The 23,045-nt window shown below is 40.9% G+C and overlaps 1 protein-coding gene across 4 annotated transcripts in view; it reads left to right on the top strand.

The window, feature by feature from the left end:
• Positions 1-23,045, top strand: part of ankrd11 (ankyrin repeat domain 11) — a 205,559-nt gene that overhangs the window by 98,551 nt on the left and 83,963 nt on the right. For 3 of the 4 annotated variants that reach the window (XM_072596077.1, XM_072596076.1, XM_072596078.1), the window contains one exon: positions 14,430-14,571. In XM_072596077.1, coding sequence (XP_072452178.1) covers positions 14,430-14,571 — 142 coding nt within the window. Of the gene's footprint in view, positions 1-14,429; positions 14,572-22,018; positions 22,054-23,045 lie in introns of those variants that run through there. The other variant, XM_072596079.1, reaches the window with a different exon arrangement.

The following is a 23,045-nucleotide window of genomic DNA, read 5'->3' as shown; positions in this document are numbered from 1 at the left end:
AAAGAAGCAATATGTTCCTGGGGCAAGAGGAAGACCAAATGAATCGAGTGTCAATGGGAGAGTACTTATGTAAGAATTATAATTGTATCTGAAAGTTTAGATTTGCAATAGATTTGTCCCAGTGCTGCTTTTTGGAAAAACAAGCTTCTAATTGGAAAGTGGCTAACTTCAAGGGAATGAGGAGGAGTCTAAGCAGGATAAAATAGAACCAGATGGAAATTTGTAATGGAACAGCAGATCATCTCTCAAGAAGTAATGTTTCAGGTACATGCTTGTCGCATTACTAAAATAGTGAAAAGTAAGGGAACCAAGGCCATGGCTCCTTGCATAAACACTGAGGTTAAAAAAAAAGAAATATGGGTATAGCGGGGGGTGTAGTCTGTGGCGAAAGTACTTTCTGAATTGGAAGGAGGAAAAGAAAATGGATAGAGGAGAGAAAGAAAATTTTGAAATGTGAAGAGGCATAAATATAAGAAAGCTTAAATTGGCAAGAGTGGGTGAAAGAGAACACTGGAATGTGAAATGGAATATAAAATGTTGAACTCCAAAGAAATGGGCAAACCAACCAACATGACTTAGAAAAAGGCTTACAATAAAGGAAGAAAGTAGAGGTGGTAGTTTGAAGGGTAATTCTGGTACCAAAATGGGTTTTGATTTTACCAGAATTCTCAATTTAGTGCCTAAATTTACTGAAAATAAATCACCTCATTTGAAACATTGGAAGATGAAATGGCCAAAAATGTTTGAACCTTCAGGTCACAGAGTTCCCTGATATGTCCAGCCATCAAGATTAATGCTGGCTTGTCAGAAGATGGAGGGGAGGCAATGATCTTGTGGCATTATCGCAAGACTATTAATCCCGAAACTCAGCTCATGTTCTGGGGACCCACAGCAGAGGGTTGAAATTGAATTCAATAAAAAAACAACTGTGAAATTAGGAATCTACTGATGACAATGAAACTATTGTTGAGTATCTGGCTCACGAATGTCATTCAATGAAGGAAACTGCCTCCTTACCTAGTCTGGCCTACAATGTGACTGCAGGCCCACAACAATGTTGTGCCCTCTGAAATGGCCCAACAAACCACTCGGTTGTACCAATCACTGTGAAAGTCTCAACAAAGAAATGAAACCAGGACTACCTGGCATCAGCCAAGGCACTGGAAACGCCTGTCGATTCAGCCTGACTCCCAGCCAAGAGTCACAGACAGCCAACTTGGAGATCCATAGATATATATTCGCCAAAAACAGCACATCTGCAAAACTTCCACTCTGGATGTGTCATCTTGTTTCTCCCAACTCTGCCTGCCCCCCCCCCCCCCAACCAGTCAAAGCAAAACACTCAGACACAATATAGTTTTACCTCCGTCATCTTTATTTTAGGCTCTGGAGGGAGAGAGAACAATCGCCCATGTGCACAGATACGTAAGTTCATGATCTCTGAAACAACATTCTCAATGAATTGTATAATCATTTTACAGGGAGGAGCAACATAAGGCAACATAACCTATTAATTGGGTGACCATTACAATCAACGAGTATCAACAGCAGAGACTAAGCTCTTTACTGTTATACAATGAATGCTCTTAACCTTGTTAACTGGATTTATACAATGGATACTTTTTCCCCTTGTTAGCTGATCTTGCATACTGAATGCTTCCAATATTGTTAAATTGCTCTACATAATGACTGCTTTTCCACCTTGTTAACCCATTACCCTTGCCTCCAGCAGCCCATTATTCACTGTAAGTTCTGATCTGATCCGAGTCATACTCAGTTGAACCTCTTGTTTCACAAAACTCAGAACTTAATTCTTTCCCTGTCTGCTTATACTCTATACACATTCGCATTCCCTCCTTTCATCATTTTATGATAACCACCGAGATGGCACTATCAGCTTTCATAAGACTTTCATAAGACTCTGACAGCCAGTATTTAAGTAAATTATTGACCCACAGCGTACAGTGATTAAAACAACAAAAATTACTAGCCCGTTACAGTAATTAGAGTTTGAAGAATCCTCCCATGTGGAAAGAAGTCACCAGTGAAGCTCTTAAATCCACAGTCCTTAGTGACCACACCATCCCCTCCAAGTTGAGTGGAAATGAGCCAGTTTTCCAAAATCTCCTTTAGTAAAATCCAATCTGAGAACAAAATTCAGTCTGTTCTTGTATCACTCCTCTGAGAAATCCGATTTCTTGGATTAAGGGTGGTTAAATGCTTCACAAAACTGACGAGAGTCTGTCCTTGCAGAGATGCTTCTGATGGAGGATACCAGCGCATCTGAGTGTGCAGGCTAAGTGAATGCAGCATTCTTGGCTGCTTCTGCTCCCACTCTGCTGTTAAATGTAACAAAGCCAACTGGCTGTTGTGATGTTAGCTTGATCAATGAACCTTCATGTAACTTAAATGATTGAAACACAAGGTAAAGCTCATGTAGTTTAATGTCTAGAGGAAGGCCACTGACAAAGAGCGTACCAAACTCCTCTTCACTGTTGTTAACTTCACTTTTCATACTCATGACTGGGGAGCTGATTGAATCAATTGTATCAGGTTGTGGAGGGGTGGGCGGTGGTCCGAAGGCATCCTTTATCTGTGAATGGAGAAACTCTAGAGACCATGTTAGCTGCTGAAAGTATCTTTGCATTTCCTCTCTCATCCCTTCCTTGCCGAGGAGGTTATCAGTATGAAGACAATTTAACTACACTAAATTGTGTCTGCCTATTTCAGCATTCTTTGAATTCTTGAAGTCTGTTACTCTGTTCATTATTTATGACATTATTAATCCATAACCTTCTAAATTGTACTGCCTAAACAACAAACAAAGGTTCTAAAATCAAATCCTCGAGTACCTCATTCAGGGTATTCAAAAATGATTTTCTTTTAACAACTTAATACTTGGCTAATGTGAAAACTGTCAGGAAAAGTATTTCAAAAGTTTGGAACAGCAAGAAAACAACAAAATGTCTCCTGTGCTTTAACAATTGAAGAGGCAGTTTCAGTTTAGATTTAAATCTCAAATATTCGTGGGAAGCAAATGCTGAATATTTTAAAATATGTTCTCCAAATGAAACTTCCCAAATAAAACAGTTGGAATTACAGTGGCAACTTTGGTAGAGATCAACATTCTTTGAATTTGCAATATGAAGGGGGCAAATGAAGCCTTAACAATAATTAACAGAATTTAAGCAGCTCAGCCTCAATTTCTAATATTCTCTAGAAAATCTTAACAAAACATCAAACTAAAAATGCATTCTTCTTTTTGTGAACACTCCGGATTAAAAACACAGCAGCAAAGATATTATAACACAATACTCTCATCTGGTTAAAGCATAAGGGATATGATGGTTCACTGATCAAGTTAACATCAAAACAGCCAGTTGGCTTTGTTACATTTAACAGCAGAGCAGGAGCAGTAGCAGCAAAGAATGCTGCATTCACCTAGCCTGTTGCTACTGCAACTGCTGCGCTGCACACACAGATGTGCTGGTATCCTCCATTTGAAGCATCTCTGCAAAGACTGAGCTCACACCTAAATAAGGCAGCTGAACAAAGGACCAGACATTGTCTTGTACGCCAGAAGGTTAACCCAAAAAAACCAATTTAGTGTACCAAAGAGAGAACTCCAATTCCAAGTGGCCCTTTCAACACTTTACAACTGGACTTCATAGAATTACCACAATACTATAAATATTGCCTTGTTATCATAGATATATTCAGCAAATGGATAGAGGCTTTTCCAACAACCAATAGCAAAGCACCGACAGTGACTCACGTTCTCCTGAAAGAAACAATTTCCTGCTTTGGTATACCTCAACAATTATCATCCGATAATGGACCACATTTTATTGGAAAGATCAACCAAGAACTATGTACCATCCTCAACATTGAACAACAGTTCCATTGTGCATATCATCCAAAGGCAGTAGGAATAGTGGCCTGTGCAAATGGAATTCTGAAGGACAGACTTACTAAACTCACTCTAGAAACAGGACTGAATTGGCTAAAGGTTCTGCCCCTCACCCTGTACCATATGTGCATTGCTCCCCAAACCAATACCGGTCTCACAGCAGCTCAAATAATATCTGGTTGCCCTGAATGAACTCCATGGGACAGCAACCAGGCCCCACCACCCCAGATTGATCTGCATGTAATGGGAGATGAAATGCAGTGCTATTTCAAGCAATTAACGAAGTTTCTAAAGTCTCTCCACTCACAGGTGAAGGAAACCACCAAGCCACCCCCCCACCCCTGATCGCAATGGTGACTGGGAAAGGCCAAAACTGGGACCCTGCTGGAAAGGACTGTTCCAGGTATTGCTCCAAATCCCCATTCAGTGAAGGTTAAAGAAAAGGATCACTGGATTCACCTGAGCGACTGGAAACGGTGGCTGACTGACCAAGAGAAGAAGGAAGAAAAGGACTAAGAAGGACTGATTTAAAACAAAAACTTTAATCTGTACCTCTGTTTTACTGGCCCTGCTATTGATACACTGCTTGCATCTACACTTGCTTCCGGTAAGGTGACGGGATTGGGTTGTCAAGGGAGATTAGCATTATGATAGGCTTAGCAGGGATATGTGTACTTCTCTCCAACCAGGGTACAGAAGGGAGGGTCAAGATTTGCAGGTATACGTAACCAGGGCTATCATTTATGCAGGGGAGACATTAAGTAAGGGAACCTGTTTGGGATATGGAATGTGACTAAAATTAATTACTGTAATGGACGGTTGCCCAAACAGATCGCAAGTTGATCCTGGACCAAAGCAATCTGTGGCAACTCCAGTGTTGGGATTGGGGCTGCAAGTTTGACTTTTCCTGCAGAAGGAACTTCGTGGAAGGGAGAGACCATCACCTATTGTATGACGGGAAGTACTATAGGGAGATGCTAGAAGATAACCCCTCCTTACAAGGAACATTTCCACGCCCCGCCTCCGTGTGCATGACTCGGTGCCGCAGAGCCCTCCCCTATATGAAACAATCTGTACTGACTATCCAGGAATACAGTCGGCAACAATTTCTACCAAATCTATTAATGACTGTACGGTGATGACAGTATTGCTTGCTTCCTCCAGCCCACCAGAGTGAACTGTCTCTTCTCCATTTTTCTTCAGTGGGACCGCGGCCTACACTATCAGCGCAGTCTGGCCAGTAACAGGTTGCCACAGTCCCAAAGAATAACTTGCATAGGCCCCCATGGCAGACTGCATGTATCTTCCCCAACCTCTGACTACATGGACAGGAATTGGCTGAAAGGGAATATATGGTGGGAAGGTAAAAGAGGGAAACTCCCCAGTAACCACCTGGTATACGAAAGATGCTTTAATGGTCGTGGATGGGGATGTTCGGAAGTGTTCATCTGCAAAGACAAAGCCCCTTGCCTTTACCGATCCTGCCACCATCACAAGTGTGGACCTACCCAGGGCATGCAAGGTGTAAGTTGCCATTGTGACAGATCCGATTGTATTCCCTTAAAAGATGAGAACAGCTCCAATGTGAAACGTCAATTGTACCCACCTTACAGTGGATGACTGTATCTTTGCCCTTCCTCAAAACAGAGGAGGAGTTAAGGAAATCTAGTGTCCCACTGGCACATTTGCCTGGATTAATCATGATTACTCTCACAATAAGGGCTGTTCATAAACCCTTTTTACAGACCGGGGCTACGTTTTCTTCCAACAGTACGGCCACAAACTTCTTAGAGTTCTCTTACTCCCAGTCAGTGGCCATTGGCACCCTACTTTTCAGGACTGTACCCTGTCTGGAGAATTGGGGACCAGCACATGGCCACCAGAAACATGATGTCTCAGAGGAATTTTACACTACAGGACAGACAGCTGGTTACAGTGCAGCAGGCTTTTTCTCCCTTGGGGTTTCTGGGCAAACATGGCCACCCCACAAACATAACTATCTCGCATGAGGACTTACTATGTTGGGCAACGGTCATGGATGGATGCTCATGGTTATCACCCAGAACCTGAACCAACTCAGACTTATCTCCATGCCAAATCGCTATGCATTGGATTACCTCCTCACTCACCAGGGCAGCATTTGCCCTATAATTAGATTAGATTAGATTACTTACAGTATGGAAACAGGCCCTTCGGCCCAACAAGTCCACAACGACCCGCCGAAGCGCAACCCAGCCAGACCCATTCCCCTATATTTACCCCTTCACCTAACACTAGGGGCAATTTAGCATGGCCAATTCACCTGACCTGCACATTTTTGGATTGTGGGAGGAAACCGGAGCACCCGGACGAAACCCACGCAGACACGGGGCGAATGTGCAAACTCCACACAGTCAGTCACCTGAGGCAGGAGTTGAACCCAGGTCTCTGGCGCTGTGAGGCAACAGTGCTAACCACTGTGCCACCGTGCTGCCGGACAAATGCATCATGCGCCTGGATGGCATCACCACTAAAGTCATTCGCTATGTCCACGAGATAGATGAACAACTAGGGTCTATAAAGGAGGGCAAGGGATGGGCCGGATGGTGGGACTGGGGCTCGGAGGGTGAAAGGACTGGTTAGTTAATATGGTTATTTATGTAAAGGTAATTATAATAGGAATCTTCCTTGGAATAGCTGTTCTGTAATGCATCTTACGTCAAATAATAGATTACATGCAGGGAATATTTCCAACAGGATGGGCTTTGGTAACCCAGTACCCAGCTATTGAGGGTTTAAATGACGACAGCACTGAGGTCAGCTCCTATGCCATTGGCCTTCATGAAATGATAAAAGGAGGGAATAAGAATGTCTATAGGGTACAAGCAGGCAGAGAAAGAGTTAAGTTCTGAGTTTTGTGAAACAGGTTCATCTGAGCATGACTCAGATCAGATAAGAATATACAGTTAGCAATGGGGTGCTGGAGGCAATGTATGCTACCTTATCTGGATGCTCCTCCCTGTAAAATGACTACATAATTCATTGAGAAGCTGTTGTTCGAGAGAAGACTGTGAACTCATGTCTCTGTGCACATGGGTGATCGTTTTTTTTCTCTCTCTCTCTCTCTCACACGCTAGGGCCTGGAATAAAAGAAAGTAAAACAACTGTGTCTCCGAGTGTGTTGCTTTGACTGAAGAGGGAGTGGGACGCCAATAGTAGATTTACTCTTTTCCCTCACTGAGTTGGATGAAGGATATTCCCCAACGTCTGTTCTCGTTTTAAGTGGCAGCATGTTAACATGGAATGAGAAAGCAAATTTATGAGTAAGATGTTGTGAAATTGAGGGATTTGTCCTTGTATCCAAATGAAAAGTATTTATTTTGAAGGATGTGGATTTGTTCATCTGAGGTGCAATATGTTTGTTGACTCTCTGCCACCCATGTATGGCAGAATCTCTGTTGTTCTTATAGAGTAATAGCCTGTGTCAATGGTATCTATTTTGTTCATTACTGTTATGGACTAGACCAAATCCCTCAAAACATTCAGAAGATAGTCGAGAATCTAAGTTTTTCTCATTTTAAAGGAAATATGAGGTGTTGCATTCCAGATGCAATTCGGTTGGTCGAACTATGGGATTTAAGGCCAAAACAAATAGTTTATTCATTCATTACAGTTAAAATACAGAAACAGAATCAAAGAATTAAAATAACAACTCTATTGAAAAACTTAACAGAATAATAGATACAGTAACTATAATTAACTGTTCCAATATAGTAACATCACAAAAACACACCTTTGGTAAAAAGTAAATTCAGAAAACAGATTGTCTTGTATGCAACTCCAATAGCAGGAAGAGCACTTCCCCAGTAACCAAGAGAGAGAAAAAAAAGCTTTGACTTTATTCAAGACCCAACAACTGCTGAAAAGATTGAGTGCATTCACTCTGTCCATGCCCCTCATTATCCTATGGAATGAGAAAGCAAATTTATGAGTAAGATGTTGTGAAATTGAGGGATTTGTCCTTGTATCCAAATGAAAATTATTTATTTTGAAAGATGTGGACTTGCCCCACTCAGACACCTAGCTTTAAAGAAAAAAGTCCTAGTTTCTCCAACCTCTGCCCATAGCTCAGACCATTGCATCCAGGCAACATCCTTGTAAATTTCTTCTGCACTCTTTCCAGTTGAATAACATGTTTCCTGATGCAAAGTGACGAAAACTGAACACAATACTGTGTATCCTGTATAACTGCAATATAATTTCCCAATTTTTATGCTCAATACCCTGACTGATGAAGGTCAGTGTGCCAAAAGCCTTCTTCACTGCCCTGTCTACCTGTGGCTCCACTTTCAGAGAACTGTGAACCTGAATTCCAAGATCCCTCTGTTCCACTACCCTCCTTAAGGCCTGATCTTCACCATGAATCTTCTACCTTGATTTGACTTTATAAAATACAAGACCTCATACTCTATTTGCCATTTCTCGGCCCACTTCACCAGCTGATCAACATCCTGCTGCAATTTCTGATAACCTTCCTCACTATCCACAATACCACCTATTTTAGTGTCATTAGCAAGCTTACTAACCCTGCTTTGTACATTCTCATCAAAAATATTGATATAGATAACAAACAGTAATGGGCCACGCACCGACCCCTAAGGCACTCCACTAGTCATAGGCATCCAGTCCAACAAACATCCTTCAACTGTTACCCTCTGCTTCCTACCATCAAGCCAACTGTGTATTCAATTTTCCAGGTCCCCCAGATTCCATGTGATCTAACCTTCCAGAGCAGCCTACCATGTGGGATCTAATGAAAGGCCTTAAGGAATCCACATAGACTACATCTACTCGTGAGGTTCCCTTCAGATCCTTACAAGCTTGATGCAACTGCAATACACCAACTTCTGTAAACAGCCATGATTTATTTCAACAAGTACAAGCATTTTTGGAGGATCACTTAATACTCTTTGCGAGGCTTGTGGAGCTGTGTCAAGAGATGCTCTTCGATTGAGAGAACAATCGTCCCTTTGTACAGGCTTTTACATCATAGTCAGTCATGCACACAGGCCACCATCCCCTGGCACTCCCCAGTAGTCACATGCCACCAAAAACAATGTAAAGTGATTAGATTATTTCCAGAAACGGTGTGTGAGATCAGGCCATCCCTCAAAACAGTGTGAGATTAGATTATTTCTCAAAACAATGTGTGATTAGTTTATTCCCCAAACTGCAGCATTTACAGAGTATGATTAGATTGTCACATCCTGCTTGCAAGACAGAAAAACACACCCTGGGACATTCAATTTCTTGCATGTCAGCAGAACAAATTAATTCTTTAACATCTCATACTACCCCTCCCTTGTCAACCTTCCTGGTCACTTCTTCAAATAACTCGTAACAAATTTGTGAGGCATTCCCACTCAAAGCCATGCTGACTACTCCAAATGCATGTCTTTCCAAATGCACGTGCATCTTATCTCCCAGAATCTTCTGCAGTAACTTACCCACCACAGATGTTAGGCTTACTGGTCTATAGTTTCCATGTTATTCTTTGCAGCCCTTCTTGAGTAATGGCAAAAATTCGCTACCCTTCAGTCTTCCAGGACCTCTCCTGTGGCTAACGATGATACAGAAATATCAGCCAAGCCTCCACAATTTCTCCTCTAGCTTCTTGCAGTATTCTGCGATATATCTGGTCAGGACCAGGATATTTTTACACCTTCATATATTTTGTGTCTGCCTTCACAGTGGAGTCAATGGTAGTCATGATTTGGAGGTGCGGTATTGGACTGGAGTGTGATTTTTAACTGTGCTTCGCAGTGGAGGACAGTAATAACATGCCAATAATTAACGAGGAAATGATCATGATCACAAAAGAGGTAGTGTTGGGCAAGCAAATGGAGCTAAAGATACACAAGTCTCCTGGCCCTGATTGAATGCATCCCAGGTTACTAGAAGAGTTTGCGGAAGAAATAGCAAACGCACTTGTGTTAATATTCCAAAATTCGTTGGACTCTGGGGCAGTTCCAGCAGATTGGAAAACATCAGATGTGGTGCCACTGTTTAAAAAAATGAGGTTGACTAAAGATGGGGAATTACACATGGTTAGCTTAACTTCAGTACTGTTGAAAATGCTTGAATCTATTATCAAGCAAGAAATAGCAAGACGTCTAGATAGAAATTGTCCCGTTAGGTAGACGCAGCATGGGTTCATGAAAGGCAGGTCATGGTTAACAAATCTTCTGGAATTCTATGAAAACATTACAAGTACAATGGACAACAGGGACTGAGTAGATGCAATGTGCCTCGAATTCTAAAAGGCATTCACAAAGTGCTGCACAAAAGGCTACTGCATAAGATAAAGATGCATGGTGTTGCAGGCAATGTATTGGCATGGAAAGAGGATTGGTTAACTAACGGAAAGCAGAGAATGGGGACAAATGAGTGCTTGAAACTACATGGTTTCAAGACCTCTCCTCCCCTTCCAAGCTTACTCCTAGCAAATGTACAATCTCTGAAGAACAAGATGAACGAACCCAGATCACGGCTCAGCTTCCATCGTGAACTGCGGGACTGCTGCACATTTTGCTTCACAGAAACCTGACTCAACCCATCCATTCCCAACTGTGCACTTCAGGCTGATGGTTTTTCTATCTATCGTATGGACCGTACAGCATCCTCTGGGAAGACAAAGGGTGGGAGTGTTTGCTTTTTAATCAACAAATTGTGGTGCACAGGCATTGCAATCCTGGGCAGCCATTGTTTCACAATTCCTCACCATCAAATGCCACCCCTTCTATCTACCACGGGAATTTACTGCTGCTATACTAACTGCTGTATACATACCACCACAAGCAAAGGTTGGGGAAGCTCTGGATGTGCTGTACTCCACCACGAACACCCTGGAGATAGAACACCCCAAGGCCCTGTTTATTGTAACTGGCAACTTCAATCAAGTCAATCTAAGGAAGATGTTGCCCAAGTACTACCAGAACACTATCTGCCCCACCAGGGGCCCGAATATTTTAGACCACTGCTGCGTCACTGTGAAACATGCCTACCGCTACATCCCCTGCCCTCATTTCGGGAACTCCGACCGCAATACCGTGTCTCTTCTTCCGACTTACAGGCAAAAGTTCACTCAGGAAGACCCCCTTGCGGATACAGGTCCAGTACTGGTTGGAGGAGGCAGAGGATCAACTCCGGTGCTGTCTAAAATTGGCTGATTGGGCCATGTTCAAACAGTACGCAGGTACCTTGGACGAGTACTCCACCATCGTCACAGACGTTTTCAGCAAGTGTGTGAAGGACTGCATACTGAAGAAGTCAATCCAGGTGTTCCCTAACAGGAAACCCTGGATGAATCAGGACATACAAAACCTGCTAAAAAAAAGGTGTGAGGCCTTCAGATCAGGAGACCCACTCAAATATAAGGAATCCAAATATGACCTTCGCAGAGCCATTAAGGCAGCCAAGGACCAATACTGATCCAAACTAGAGACCCAGATAGACACCCGGCGACTATGGCAAGGACTGAATGACATTTCGGGTTCTAAAAAGAGACAGTGCGAGATAGCAAACGATGGCACATCCCTCCCAGATCATATGAACATCTTCCACGCCCGCTTTGAGCAGAATTTTGGTGGAGAGGTAACACCTATTCTGACAAGTCCTGACAAACCTGTCATTGCATCAGAGGTCAGATCAGTTTTCCTTTGTGTGAATCCAAGGAAAGCGATGGGACCAGACGGAGTACCGGGCCGTGCACTCGGAGCATGCGCAGATTAACTGGCAGAGGACTTCTTCAACCTCTCACTGCAGCAGGCCAGTGTCCCTGCCTGTTTCAAGAGGGCCTTCATTATCCATGTGCCTTTAGAAAGCTCATGCAGCATGTCTCAATGACTACCGCCCAGTGGCCCTAACTTCAGCGGTCATGAAGTACTTTGAAAGGCTGGTCATGATATTAACCAACTCCAGCCTCCCCATTACTCTTGATCACTCCAGTTTGCCTATCGGACCAACAGATGCACATCAGATGCCATATCACTTGCCCTTCACTCCCCCCTAGAACATCTTGACACCAAGAACAGCTACGTAAGAATCCTACTCGTTGACTACAGTTCAGCCTTCAACACTATTATCCCCTCGAGACTGATTACTAAACTTAGTGATCTCGGACTAAGCCCCAATCTCTGCAACTGGATCTTCAGTTTTCTGACCCACTGGTCACAATCAGTGAAGATTGGGGACAATATTCCATCGTCACTAGCACTCAACACTGGAGCCCCCGAAAGGTGCATAATAGCCCCTACTGTACTCACTGTATACCCATGACTGCATCGCTAAATGCCAGACTAATGCCATTTAAAGTTCGCTGATGACACCACCATAGTCAGTCAAATCTCAGATGGTGACGAAACAGACTATAGACAGGTGGTGGAAGACTTGGAAAAATGGTGCACTGAGATCAACCTAGCTCTCAATGCCTGCAAGACCAAGGAACTCCTTATTGACCTTCGATGGGATGTTACGCATGCCCCCTCAACACATGAACAGCACAGAGGTGGAATGAATGGAGAGTGTCGAGCTCCTGGGAGTGGTCATCCACAACAAGCTTTCTTGGACTCTTCATGTGGATGCACTGGTTACAAAGGCCCAACAATATCTCTTCTCCCTTAGGCAACTGAGGAAATTTGGCATGATGGCGAATACCCTTGCCAACTTTTATAGGTGCGCCGTCGAGAGCATTCTGTCTGGATGTATCACTACCTGGTATGGTAACTATACTATTCAAGATCAGAGATGGTTACAGAGAGTGGTGAACTCGGCCCGGATAATCACAAAGGCCAACCTGTATCTACCAGGCCTGCTGTCAAGGAAAGGCTGACACATTCTCAAAGATCCATCTCTTCCTTTTCTACAACCTCTACCATCGGGGAGAAGGTACAGAAGCCTGAACGCATGCATCAGCTGGTTTCGTAACAGTTTTTGCCCTACTGTTGTTAGAATACTGAATGGACTCTTAAACTCTTAATATTCGGTTGTGCCTGTGTTTTTTTTGCCCCTGTTTACCTATTACTTACTTATCTATGCTATTTAACTTTGTGATCTGCCTGTATTGCTCACAAGACAAAGCTTTTCAGTGTGCCTCGGGACACGTGACAATAAATTCAATTCCAATTCGATTTTCTGGTTGGCAATCAATGACTAGTGTGCCTCAGGGATCAGTGTTGGGACTGCAATTATTCACAATTTAAACAGATGGTTTGGAGTTGGGGACCACGTGTAGTGTGTCAAAGTTTGCAGATGACATTAAGATGAGTGGTAGAGCAAAGTGTGCAGAGGATTGTGGAACTTTGAAAAGGGACAGAGAAAGTTTTAGTAAGTGGGCAAAGTTCTGGCAGATGGAGTACAATGTTAATAAATATGAAGTCATCTGTTTTGGGAGGAATAATAGTAAAAAGGACTTGAATGGTAAAAGAAATTGCACCATGCTGCTATGCAGAGGGACCTGGGGTGTCCTTGTGCTTGAATCACAAAAAGTTGGTTTGTTGGTGCAACAGCTAATTGAGAAGGCAAATGGAATTTTGTCCTTCATTGTGAAAAGGATTGAGTTTAAAAGCAGCGAGGTTATGTTGCAGCTGTATTGGGTCCCGGTGAGGCCACACCTGGAGTACTGCATGCAGTTTTGGTCTCCTTATTTCAGAGAGGATGTACTGGCGCTAGAGGGGTTGCAGAGAAGGTTCACTAGGTTGATTCTGGAGTTGAGGTGGTTTGGCTTATGAGGACAGACTGAGTAGATTGGGATTATATTCATTGGAATTTAGAAGAATGCAGCGGGGGTGGAGGGTGTTGGTGTGGGGTGGAGTGAATTTTTATAGAACATAAAATTATGAAGAGAATAAATAAGAAAGAAATAGAGAGCATGTTTCCACTGGTGGATGAAACTGGGGCTAGAGTATTAGCCTCAAATTTAGGGGGAGCAGATTTAGGGCCGAATTGAGAAGGAACCTCTTGATGCAGAGGGTTGTGAACCTGTGGAATTCCCTGCCCAGTGAAGTAGTTGAGGCTTCCTCATTGAATGTATTTAAAGCTAAGATAATTTTTTAAACTAAGGCTTATAGTGAGAGGACTGGTAAGTAGAGGTGAGCCCACAAAGTTCAGTCATGATGTTATTGAATGGCAGGGTGGGCTTGAAGGGCCAGATGACCTACTCCTGCTCCTGGTTCTTATATTCTTACGAAAGCTAAAACTAAAAATCCTGGTTCTGTGGGACGTTTTTCTCTTTGACTTTACAGCAATTTCTGTTTTTTATGTAATTTCCAGCATCCACTGTAGTTTTGGTTTTTATTTAAAAATGAACAGAATCCTTACTGAACTTCCTTGAGAAGTATGGTTCATATTTACTTTACAATAATTTAGTTATTTTACAAATTTTTGACCATTGATGCTTAAAATATAGCACAGAATGACCTAGAGAAAAGTTACTACTTGCAAATTTTGTTTTCAACGGTGACACTATCAATTTTTAATCCAGGATAAGGATAAAATATCATGTAACAAGACTCCGAAGTTGGATCGAAATGATGGAGGAAAAGAGGTGAAAGAGAAAGCATCAAAGAGGAAACTGCCTTTCTCTGTTGGAGTTAACAGCAGTGATCAGAAAGATTCAGACACAGGTAAGAACGATAAACTGCCAAAGGCAGGTGCATACATTTTTTTCCAGGATAATCTGCAGCTGCTGCAACATAAAATTGGTTTAAAAATGAATAATTTTGATGCTGTCCCCATTTACAGTAACAGTTATGCAGCTGAATTCACAAGTAATGTTTTTTTCTACGTCTTCAGAGGACACTGTCATCTTGAAAGATCCTTTTGTTTTTGCCTCTCCTGATGAAATTCTCAGAGCAAATCTGCAGACTCCCATTGAACTCCTAAAAGGCCTCCATATCCAGTACCACGAAAGCAGGTGGTCAGATATCAGTAGAGTTGAGAGCTGCATGAGGTTCCGATATCTGCATGTCTTTAAAGATTGTAAGATTCTACCCATAGTCTCAGGTCTGGTTTGATGATATGGGATTACAATGTAGCCAATTATTTTGATAACTTTATTTCATGTGAATGCTGGTCTGTACAATTTGCACAGTAAATTCATGAACCTGAATTAGCAGACCCATTGTATGGGGGCTAGTTCAATTTGGGATGCCTCTGAATAAAGCACTAAAATTAATTTAAGATGTTCATCCTTGTAGTTTTTCATTGAACAATTTTCACAATCATGCCATGCAGTGAAACAGAAGAAAGTTGTTAATTACTAAATGCAATAAGTTAACATTGCATCAGATTAAAAATGTTTTTAAATTTATAACTTTGAAAAAAATATATCGTAAAATGTATGCAAATGTTGTGTCATAGTCTGTCTTAAGTTTTTTTCTTTCTTCTTGACCATGGATTTCTGCTTTGTGCCTATTTATATTCTCCAACATTAGTGACATAACTGCATAAAGTTTGGAGTGTAACAAGCACAGAAAATGCTGGAGAAACTCAGCAGGTCTGGCAGCATCTATAAAGAGAGGAAAACAGCTTGTTTTGAGTCTGGCATGACTCTTGTACAGAACTGCTCTGTGGAAGAGTCGCACTGCATTCAAGATGTTAACTGTCTCAATAGATTCTGCTAGACCTGCTGAGTTTTTCCTGCATTCTCTGTTTGTTTCAGACTTCCAGTGTTTGCAGTATTTTGTTTTTATTCAAAAATTGTGTTAAGCATTCTGAAATGAAATACTTAATAGCCTGGTAAATATCAACCCCAACATAATTTTGTACAATTATTTTAAACAGTAAGGAACAGACAATAGCTGTGGCAGTGAAGTTTGCAATAATTTTAGTGTTCTTCTTCTCAAGATGTGTGCAGTGCTCTCAGTCTTTTTTTTCTACAAAAGCAAACAACTACAAAAACTAGTAATGTGAAGTAAGAAGATGAATGCTGGAAATACACAGCAGGATTGACAGTATCTGTGGAGAGAAAAAGAGTTAGCTGTGTGAAAGTAGAAAAAAACAAGCCTGTGTTAGTGATAACAGGTAATGAAAACTCTTTAGTATTGTTGGATGCCACCACAATGGCGTCATTTTCCATTGAGCCGAATGAATGACAACTTAACATTTGAAGTCTACTTCAATCACAATTTACATCAGTGACCTGGATGAAGAGAATAGGAGTGATATCTCCAAATTTGCTGACTATATCTAGGAACGTAAGTGAGAATTCAAAACGATAAAGCCAGATTAAGTGAGTGGGTAACAAGTTGGCAGATGAAATATAATGTGGATAGGTATAAGGTGTTCACTTTGATAGTAAGGATAGAAAAATAGAATATTGGTTAAAGCGCATGAAACTTTTGAATGTTGAAGCTCAGGGTGGTTAGATGTATACATTGAAGGCACACACATAGTAAACACACAAGCAAACTGCCTCTAAGAATGTTGCAAATCTAAATAAAAATAGAAAATGCTGGTCAGTTTAATCAGCATCTATGAAAAGAGTACCTAGAGTTAACATTCCAATCTGATTATTTTAACAGAACAGAATGTTAGCTATGATAAGTGATAAAGAATGCAAATAGCATATTGGCCTATACTGCAAGAGAATTGGAGTGCAAACATAGGGAGTCTTGCTAGAGTTGTAGAAGACTAAATGAGACTCACCTGGAATATAGTGTGCAGTTATATTCCCTATAACCAAGGAAGGTTATTCTTGTCTTGCTGGTATAGGGAAAGTTTTACTGGATTGGAAATCTTGTTCTGTGATAGGTGAATAAATTGAAACTTTACTCGCTGAAGTTTAGAAGCATGATAGTTGATCGCATTGAATTATGTAGGTTTCTTAAGGGATCGTTGAGATAGATACTGTTTGGTTGTTCACATGGGTGCATCTAGGACATGAACGCACAGCTTCAGGATAAGGGGTCATTCAATCAGATTGAGATAATAAAATGTTGTGAAGCTGAGACCTTATCTACCAGAGGATTGTAGATGATGCATCATTGTATGAATTCAGGACTTATATCAGATTTTTGATCTCTTGGAGTTTAAGACTACAGGGACTGCAATGGAAGATGGAATTGAAGTAGAAGATCAGCCAACAACACTGAAGGAGCCATGGTATATTTCCAAATTAGGGTTGTGAGTGTCCTGAAGGAGAGCTTACGGTAGTGGTATGGCCGTGTAACTGCTGCTTTTGTCCTTCTAGGTGGCAGTGGTTGTGAGTTTAGAAGGTGCTGTCTAAGGAGTCTTTGTGAATTCCAACAGTGCATCTTGTAGATGATGTTCAGTCCTGGTCCTGAGTGTTGGGGGTGGGTGGAATGGATGTTTGTGCATGTGGTGTTAATCAGCCAGGAGTTTTATTCTGGATCGTGTCATTGGAGCTGCACTTCGCCAACCAAGTGGGGACTGTTTCATCACCCTCTTGATTTCTACCTTGTATTTGATGAATTCCTTAGGTTTTGGGGAGTGAGGTGCTGAATCACTTTACTGCATGTTTCTGACGTGTTCTTGTAGCAGACATATTTGTGTGACTAATCCAGTTCAGTTTCTAATCAATGTTATGAAGGGGGCAGTTAGCTTAATTGGCTGGGCAGCTAGTTTGTGATATAACCTGATTTGCTGAGGTTACCATGAAGGACTCTCCTTCTCATCTGAAGTGCGATGACCCTTGGGTTAAACCTGACAAGTTGTCTCTCTCTAATGAGAGCAGAGCTAGAGTCTGGTAAAACTGTGGCAACTTTTACTTGATTTCCAGGATGTTGATAATGGGGGATTCAGCAATTGGTAATGCCATTGGATGTCAAAGGCTGATGGCTAGGTTGTCTCTTGTTGGAAATGATTATTACCTGGTATTTGTGTGACGTGAGCATGATTTGCCACTAGTCAGCCCAAACCTGAATATAGTCCAGGTAGCAATGGACTGCTTCAGTATCTTAGCAGTCTTAAGTTCTTAAATTTTGGAATAAAAATCATACAGTGAATTTATTATCTTGGTGGCTGCTGACAGGTATAGTCTTTGCCTTGATGTGATGAACGTGTTAGAATTTTACAGGGAAGTAAGGCCGGACTAAATAAAAATCTGTTTTAGTGTTAAAAATATTCTAATATAATAACTTGTTTGCCACTATTCATACACACATATTTGTACATTTAGTATTATTGGAACAGTTTTGATAATTCTCTTCTGAAGCACTATGTGAAGTGTTATGTTGCTAAAGGTGCAACTTAAGTCCACATTGTTGTCAAAAATGCTTGTTATGAATTTTACAATTTTATGTATTAATATGCTTTTAGGGACATTGAATTTACTTAATAATTTGGACTGTAAGACTTTTCTTACTAAACTTGTGGATGGCACGGTGGCACAGTGGTTAGCTCTGCTGCCTCACAGCGCCAAAAACCCGGGTTCAATTCCCGCCTCAGGCAACTGACTGTGTGGAGTTTGCACATTCTCCCCGTGCCTGCGTGGGTTTCCTCTGGGTGCTCTGGTTTTCTCCTACAGTCCAAAAATGTGCAGGTTAGGTGAATTGGCCATGCTAAATTGCCCATAGTGTTAGGTGAAGGGGTAAATGTAGAGGAATGGATCTGGGTGGGTCGCTCTTCGGAGGGTCGGTGTGGACTTGTTGGGCCAAAGGGCCTGTTTCCATACTATAAGTAAGTAAAGTAAAAGTAAGTAATCTAAACAAATTAATGCATGTTTTTCTTTGATACTTAATTGTAATAAAGTATCAATTGTTGGAACTACAGTGACATCATGATTAGTTGGGAAAAAGTTACAGTTCTGCTTTGCAATCAGTGGTGAAGGCATGTGCTCATTATTGGTTACATTTGCTGCTCCCAAGAAGCTTTTTGTGGGCTTTTACTCTATCATGTGGTTTCCAGATTCTCTGCAGAGGGATGATGCCAACTTCCGATGGCCTTATCACAATATCCAGTGAAATATGATGTAGTTTTCCTGTCACAGTTCAAAATTATTGAGCCCTGTGGAAACTCAAATAGGAAAGAAGTTAGTGTAGTACATGAATGAAATAGCAATGGTATGAGTAGTCATGTCCCCTGTTGATTTCATTGAGCTATGCCTCATTGAGTTAGTGTGCTGGAAATCAAGCCCAATTATTCCTGGAATCTCTCAAATGCTACAAATGTTATCAAAGTATACAAAGTCCCTAATTTATCTGTTGGATAGACCCAGGTTAACAAAAAAACATGGATCAGACTCTTATACTTAAGAATTCCTAATTATTATGGGTGAATAAATTCTAATTGCAGATAGGTAGCTATGAACTATCAACATATGGCTGTACTGGTTAAAATTCTAACCTGCTCCTAAAACTCCTACACACAGGCATAGAGAAACAGAAAAACATTGGCTTTATAGCCTGAGAGAAAAAAAACCTAGGAACCACAGTTGAACCACATCACGCCCATGCCACTGACATAAGCCTTTTGTATGACAGGACTTTCTGTTCTTCAGTCTCTCTTCTCAGTTTGTTGCAGGACACCTAGGCGGTTGATACACTAATCGCAAAGTTTCTTAGTTACTGCTTCAAGTCACAGTCTACAGGGGGCAAAAATATACTGAAAACAAAAAATGCTGGAAATCACAGCACATCAGGCAGCATCTGTGGAGAGAGAACAAGCTAACATTTTGAGCCGAGATGACACTTCATGATAGCTCTGCAATTTTTGTTTTCAGTACAGATTTCAGCCTGTGCAATAATTTCCTTCTACATGGGAATAAATATATTTTATTTTCTTCAGACGTAAGGTATTTTTGCTGCAGAGAGGCACATCCTTTCCAGAGGTCCCAAAGCTGCTTCCTATATCGTTCTTACCCACAAGAACCAATCGAAGTTCTCACAACTAGTCATAATTCCACAATTCATAATTTGTTGCTGGCTGAATTTGGTCATACATTCTGGTACCAATCCATCTACTAGTACCTTACCCCACTGCTTGCAAAGCAACAGTGTAAACATGACTTAGAGTCATTTTCAGTAAACAGTAAATTGATTTGTTGAATTACAGCAATTCTTCCCTCAGCCTTTGGTTGTAATATAATCCTTTTCCCAGTTCAGTGCACAATCAAAAATAAAGTAAAATGTAAAAGCATGGTCTTTTACAGTTTGACTGTTTGAATAAAACATGATCAACCAAAGACATTCGAGGATTTGAAAATAGATCATTTCCTATGGCATTCACAGAAAATGGAGAATATGGTAATTTTCTCATGTTCTCATTTTATTTCTTTTTTTCTACACTTTTGTCAGACTTTTGTCTCTCTCCAGATAACTGCCTTTCGCTTTTCTGTTTCCGTGTTTCCTTTCAGATCACCTGGGAAAAGGAATCAACAACTACAGACCCGTGGCATTTGGGGTGGGAATTTCAGGGAAATGTGACCTCCTTGCCACATCCTCCTTCAGTCACTTGTGCTAGAACAAATAATTCATTACTGCAAATAGAAATTACTCATGAAGGTGCAGATGCTGTATTTATTGTTTCCAAATACATAGAGTCATGGAAACAGACCCTTTGGTCCAACCCATGCTGACCAGATGTCCCAACCCAATCTAGTCCCACCTGCCAGCACCCGGCCCATATCCTTCCAAACCCTTCCTATTTATATACCCATCCAAATGCCTTGTAAATGTTGCAATTGTACCAGCCTCCACCACTTCCTCTGGCAGCTCATTCAATGCACGTACCACCCTCTCTGTGAAAAGGTTGCCCCTTCAGTCACTTTTATATCTTTCCCCTCTCACCTTAAACCTATGCCCTCTAGTTCTGGACCCCAGGGAAAAGACTTTGTCTATTTATCCTATCCATGCCCCTCATACTTTTGTAAACCTCTATAAGGTTAGCCATCAGGCTCCAACGCTCCAGGGAAAACAGCCCCAGCCTGTTCAGCCTCTCCCTATAGCTCAAATCCTCCAACCCTGGCAACATCCTTGTAAATTTTTTCTGACCCTTTCAAGTTTCACAACATCTTTCCAATAGGAAGGAGACCAGAATTGCACGCAATATTCCAACAGTGGCCTAACCAATGTCCTGCACAGCCGTAACATGACCTCCCAACTCTGTACTCAATACTCTGACCAATAAAAGAAAGCATACCAAACGCCTTCTTCACTATCCTATCTACCTGCAACTCCACTTTCAAGGAGCTATGAACCTGCACTCCAAGGTCTCTTTGTTCCATTAAGTATATAAGTCCTGCTAAGATTTGCTTTCCCAAAATGCAGCACCTCGCATTTATCATAACTGGTGTTTTTTTTTAAAAGAGTTTGCTATTTGATTTACTGATTTTTATGCTTCATTTTCTTAAAACCATAGCTAATCAATGAAGCTTCCTTATGAGTTACAGGTGGCCCTACGTACAAGTCCATACTGATATGCAACAAGTGTGGAGCCTAATAGTGTTTCCTGCTCTCTCAGCAACAGTGATGGGATATTCTTTTAAATACTTCATCTTACTGTCATTTATTAACGTGGGGATTCAAAAACTATTTACATTTGTGATTTTCTATCTATTCAGATCCCTATAACCATATATTAAACATTTAGTTTAGTCACTGTCTTGATGAAGCTAGAAATATGCGGAAAAAACATTGATTATTTTTGGTAGAAATGTGTAATGGTTTTATGTTGTCCCCGTACGAGAAAAAGGAAAGCATGTTTGTATTACCTTACTCACCCAGTGACATTGACAGCTATTCACAGGTTTTATTTGAATTAAATCTCTTTTTTATCGAATTCAGAAGCATCATAAAGGTAGTAGAAGTGCTCAATCTCCTCTGTTTATGGATTGGTTAGGGGAGGTGCTGCAATATGGGTTTAATGAGATAAATTTGGAGGTGACATTATAGTAAACTGTGTTCCTAAATTTTTAATATATGATAGTGGTGACATGAGACCTGCATGTTTTTATGCTTGTTGTCCAGAGAATATTTTAAGAGGTTTATCTTTGAAACTGCAGATGTTTTTTCTGCAATGAAATCTAGCTTTCTGCTTGGTTTACAGTGCAGTTTGCTCCCTGTTGTGATTGGAGTGTCTACTCTGTTCCTCAGTGTATACTTTCTCCAACAGGTTTTTGCAGGCTGCATTGGGAAGGAAATGCTCAGGTAAGAAAGAGGCAATTAAAGTTGCTCATGTTTAGTTTTAAAGTGAGTCATTAAAAATGTTGAAGCCTCAATAGTCCTAATGACTTGTCTGTGTTTCAAAATTTGGTAGTTGAAATCTGTGATGATCCTGCTACCAAAATGTCCAGTGTGTCTACAGACAATTGAACTCTAGGATTTGCATTGATTAGCTATTGCATCAAGAATAGAAAGTCTATAATGTTGCATGATTTCTCTTTTCAATGTATATTGTTGACATTTTGAAGTGCATGATGCAGCTATTCTGGATAATTGGCTTAGATCAGAATTCAGAATAACTTTCCTTTTTTGTGTCTCAGATCCATCGGTAATACAACTTTAGGTTCAACTTTAAGTTCACTTTGGTAATTTAACTTTTCATTTCCTCGTTGCACAGATACAAACTGATGATAATGAGTATGAGGGATTTTCATTTTATTGGAACATTGAGGCAGATTATGTCCAGGAATCGAGTGCAAGATATATTTCCCTTTTTCTATATCCCAATTTCGAATCAATCAAGATTTGTAACATACAGCCTTTTTGTATACTTCTTGGGATTTGATTACCGCAAAAATTTAATAATTCATTGTTAAAAATCTCACAATATCAGGTTACAGTCCAACAGGTTTATTTGAAAGTACTAGCTTTTAGCTCCTTCATTAGGTAGTTTAACTTTGTCCACCCCAGTCCAACACCGGCACCTCCACATCATAATAATTAATTGACAATATTGTGCTTTGCTACACGAACCATAAAAGTAATGTTGCATCACAAAGCATTCAATGTATTTTAGATCGGCTATATAAATGTAAGTATGCTGCATAGGATTTCTTCAGTATGATATGTATGAACGATAATGGATTAAATATTCATTTTGATAATGTACAGATGTTAATTGGACTCCTCGAATGTACGTTAGAGTCCTCTTTGATCCTTTGTTCCCTCTCAATCCTCATATAAGTTTATAGTTGAAC

Source organism: Chiloscyllium punctatum, chromosome 26 (assembly GCF_047496795.1).
Source record: "Chiloscyllium punctatum isolate Juve2018m chromosome 26, sChiPun1.3, whole genome shotgun sequence".
NCBI classification, from domain to species: domain Eukaryota; kingdom Metazoa; phylum Chordata; class Chondrichthyes; order Orectolobiformes; family Hemiscylliidae; genus Chiloscyllium; species Chiloscyllium punctatum.
This window is presented reverse-complemented; position numbering and strand designations above follow the sequence as displayed.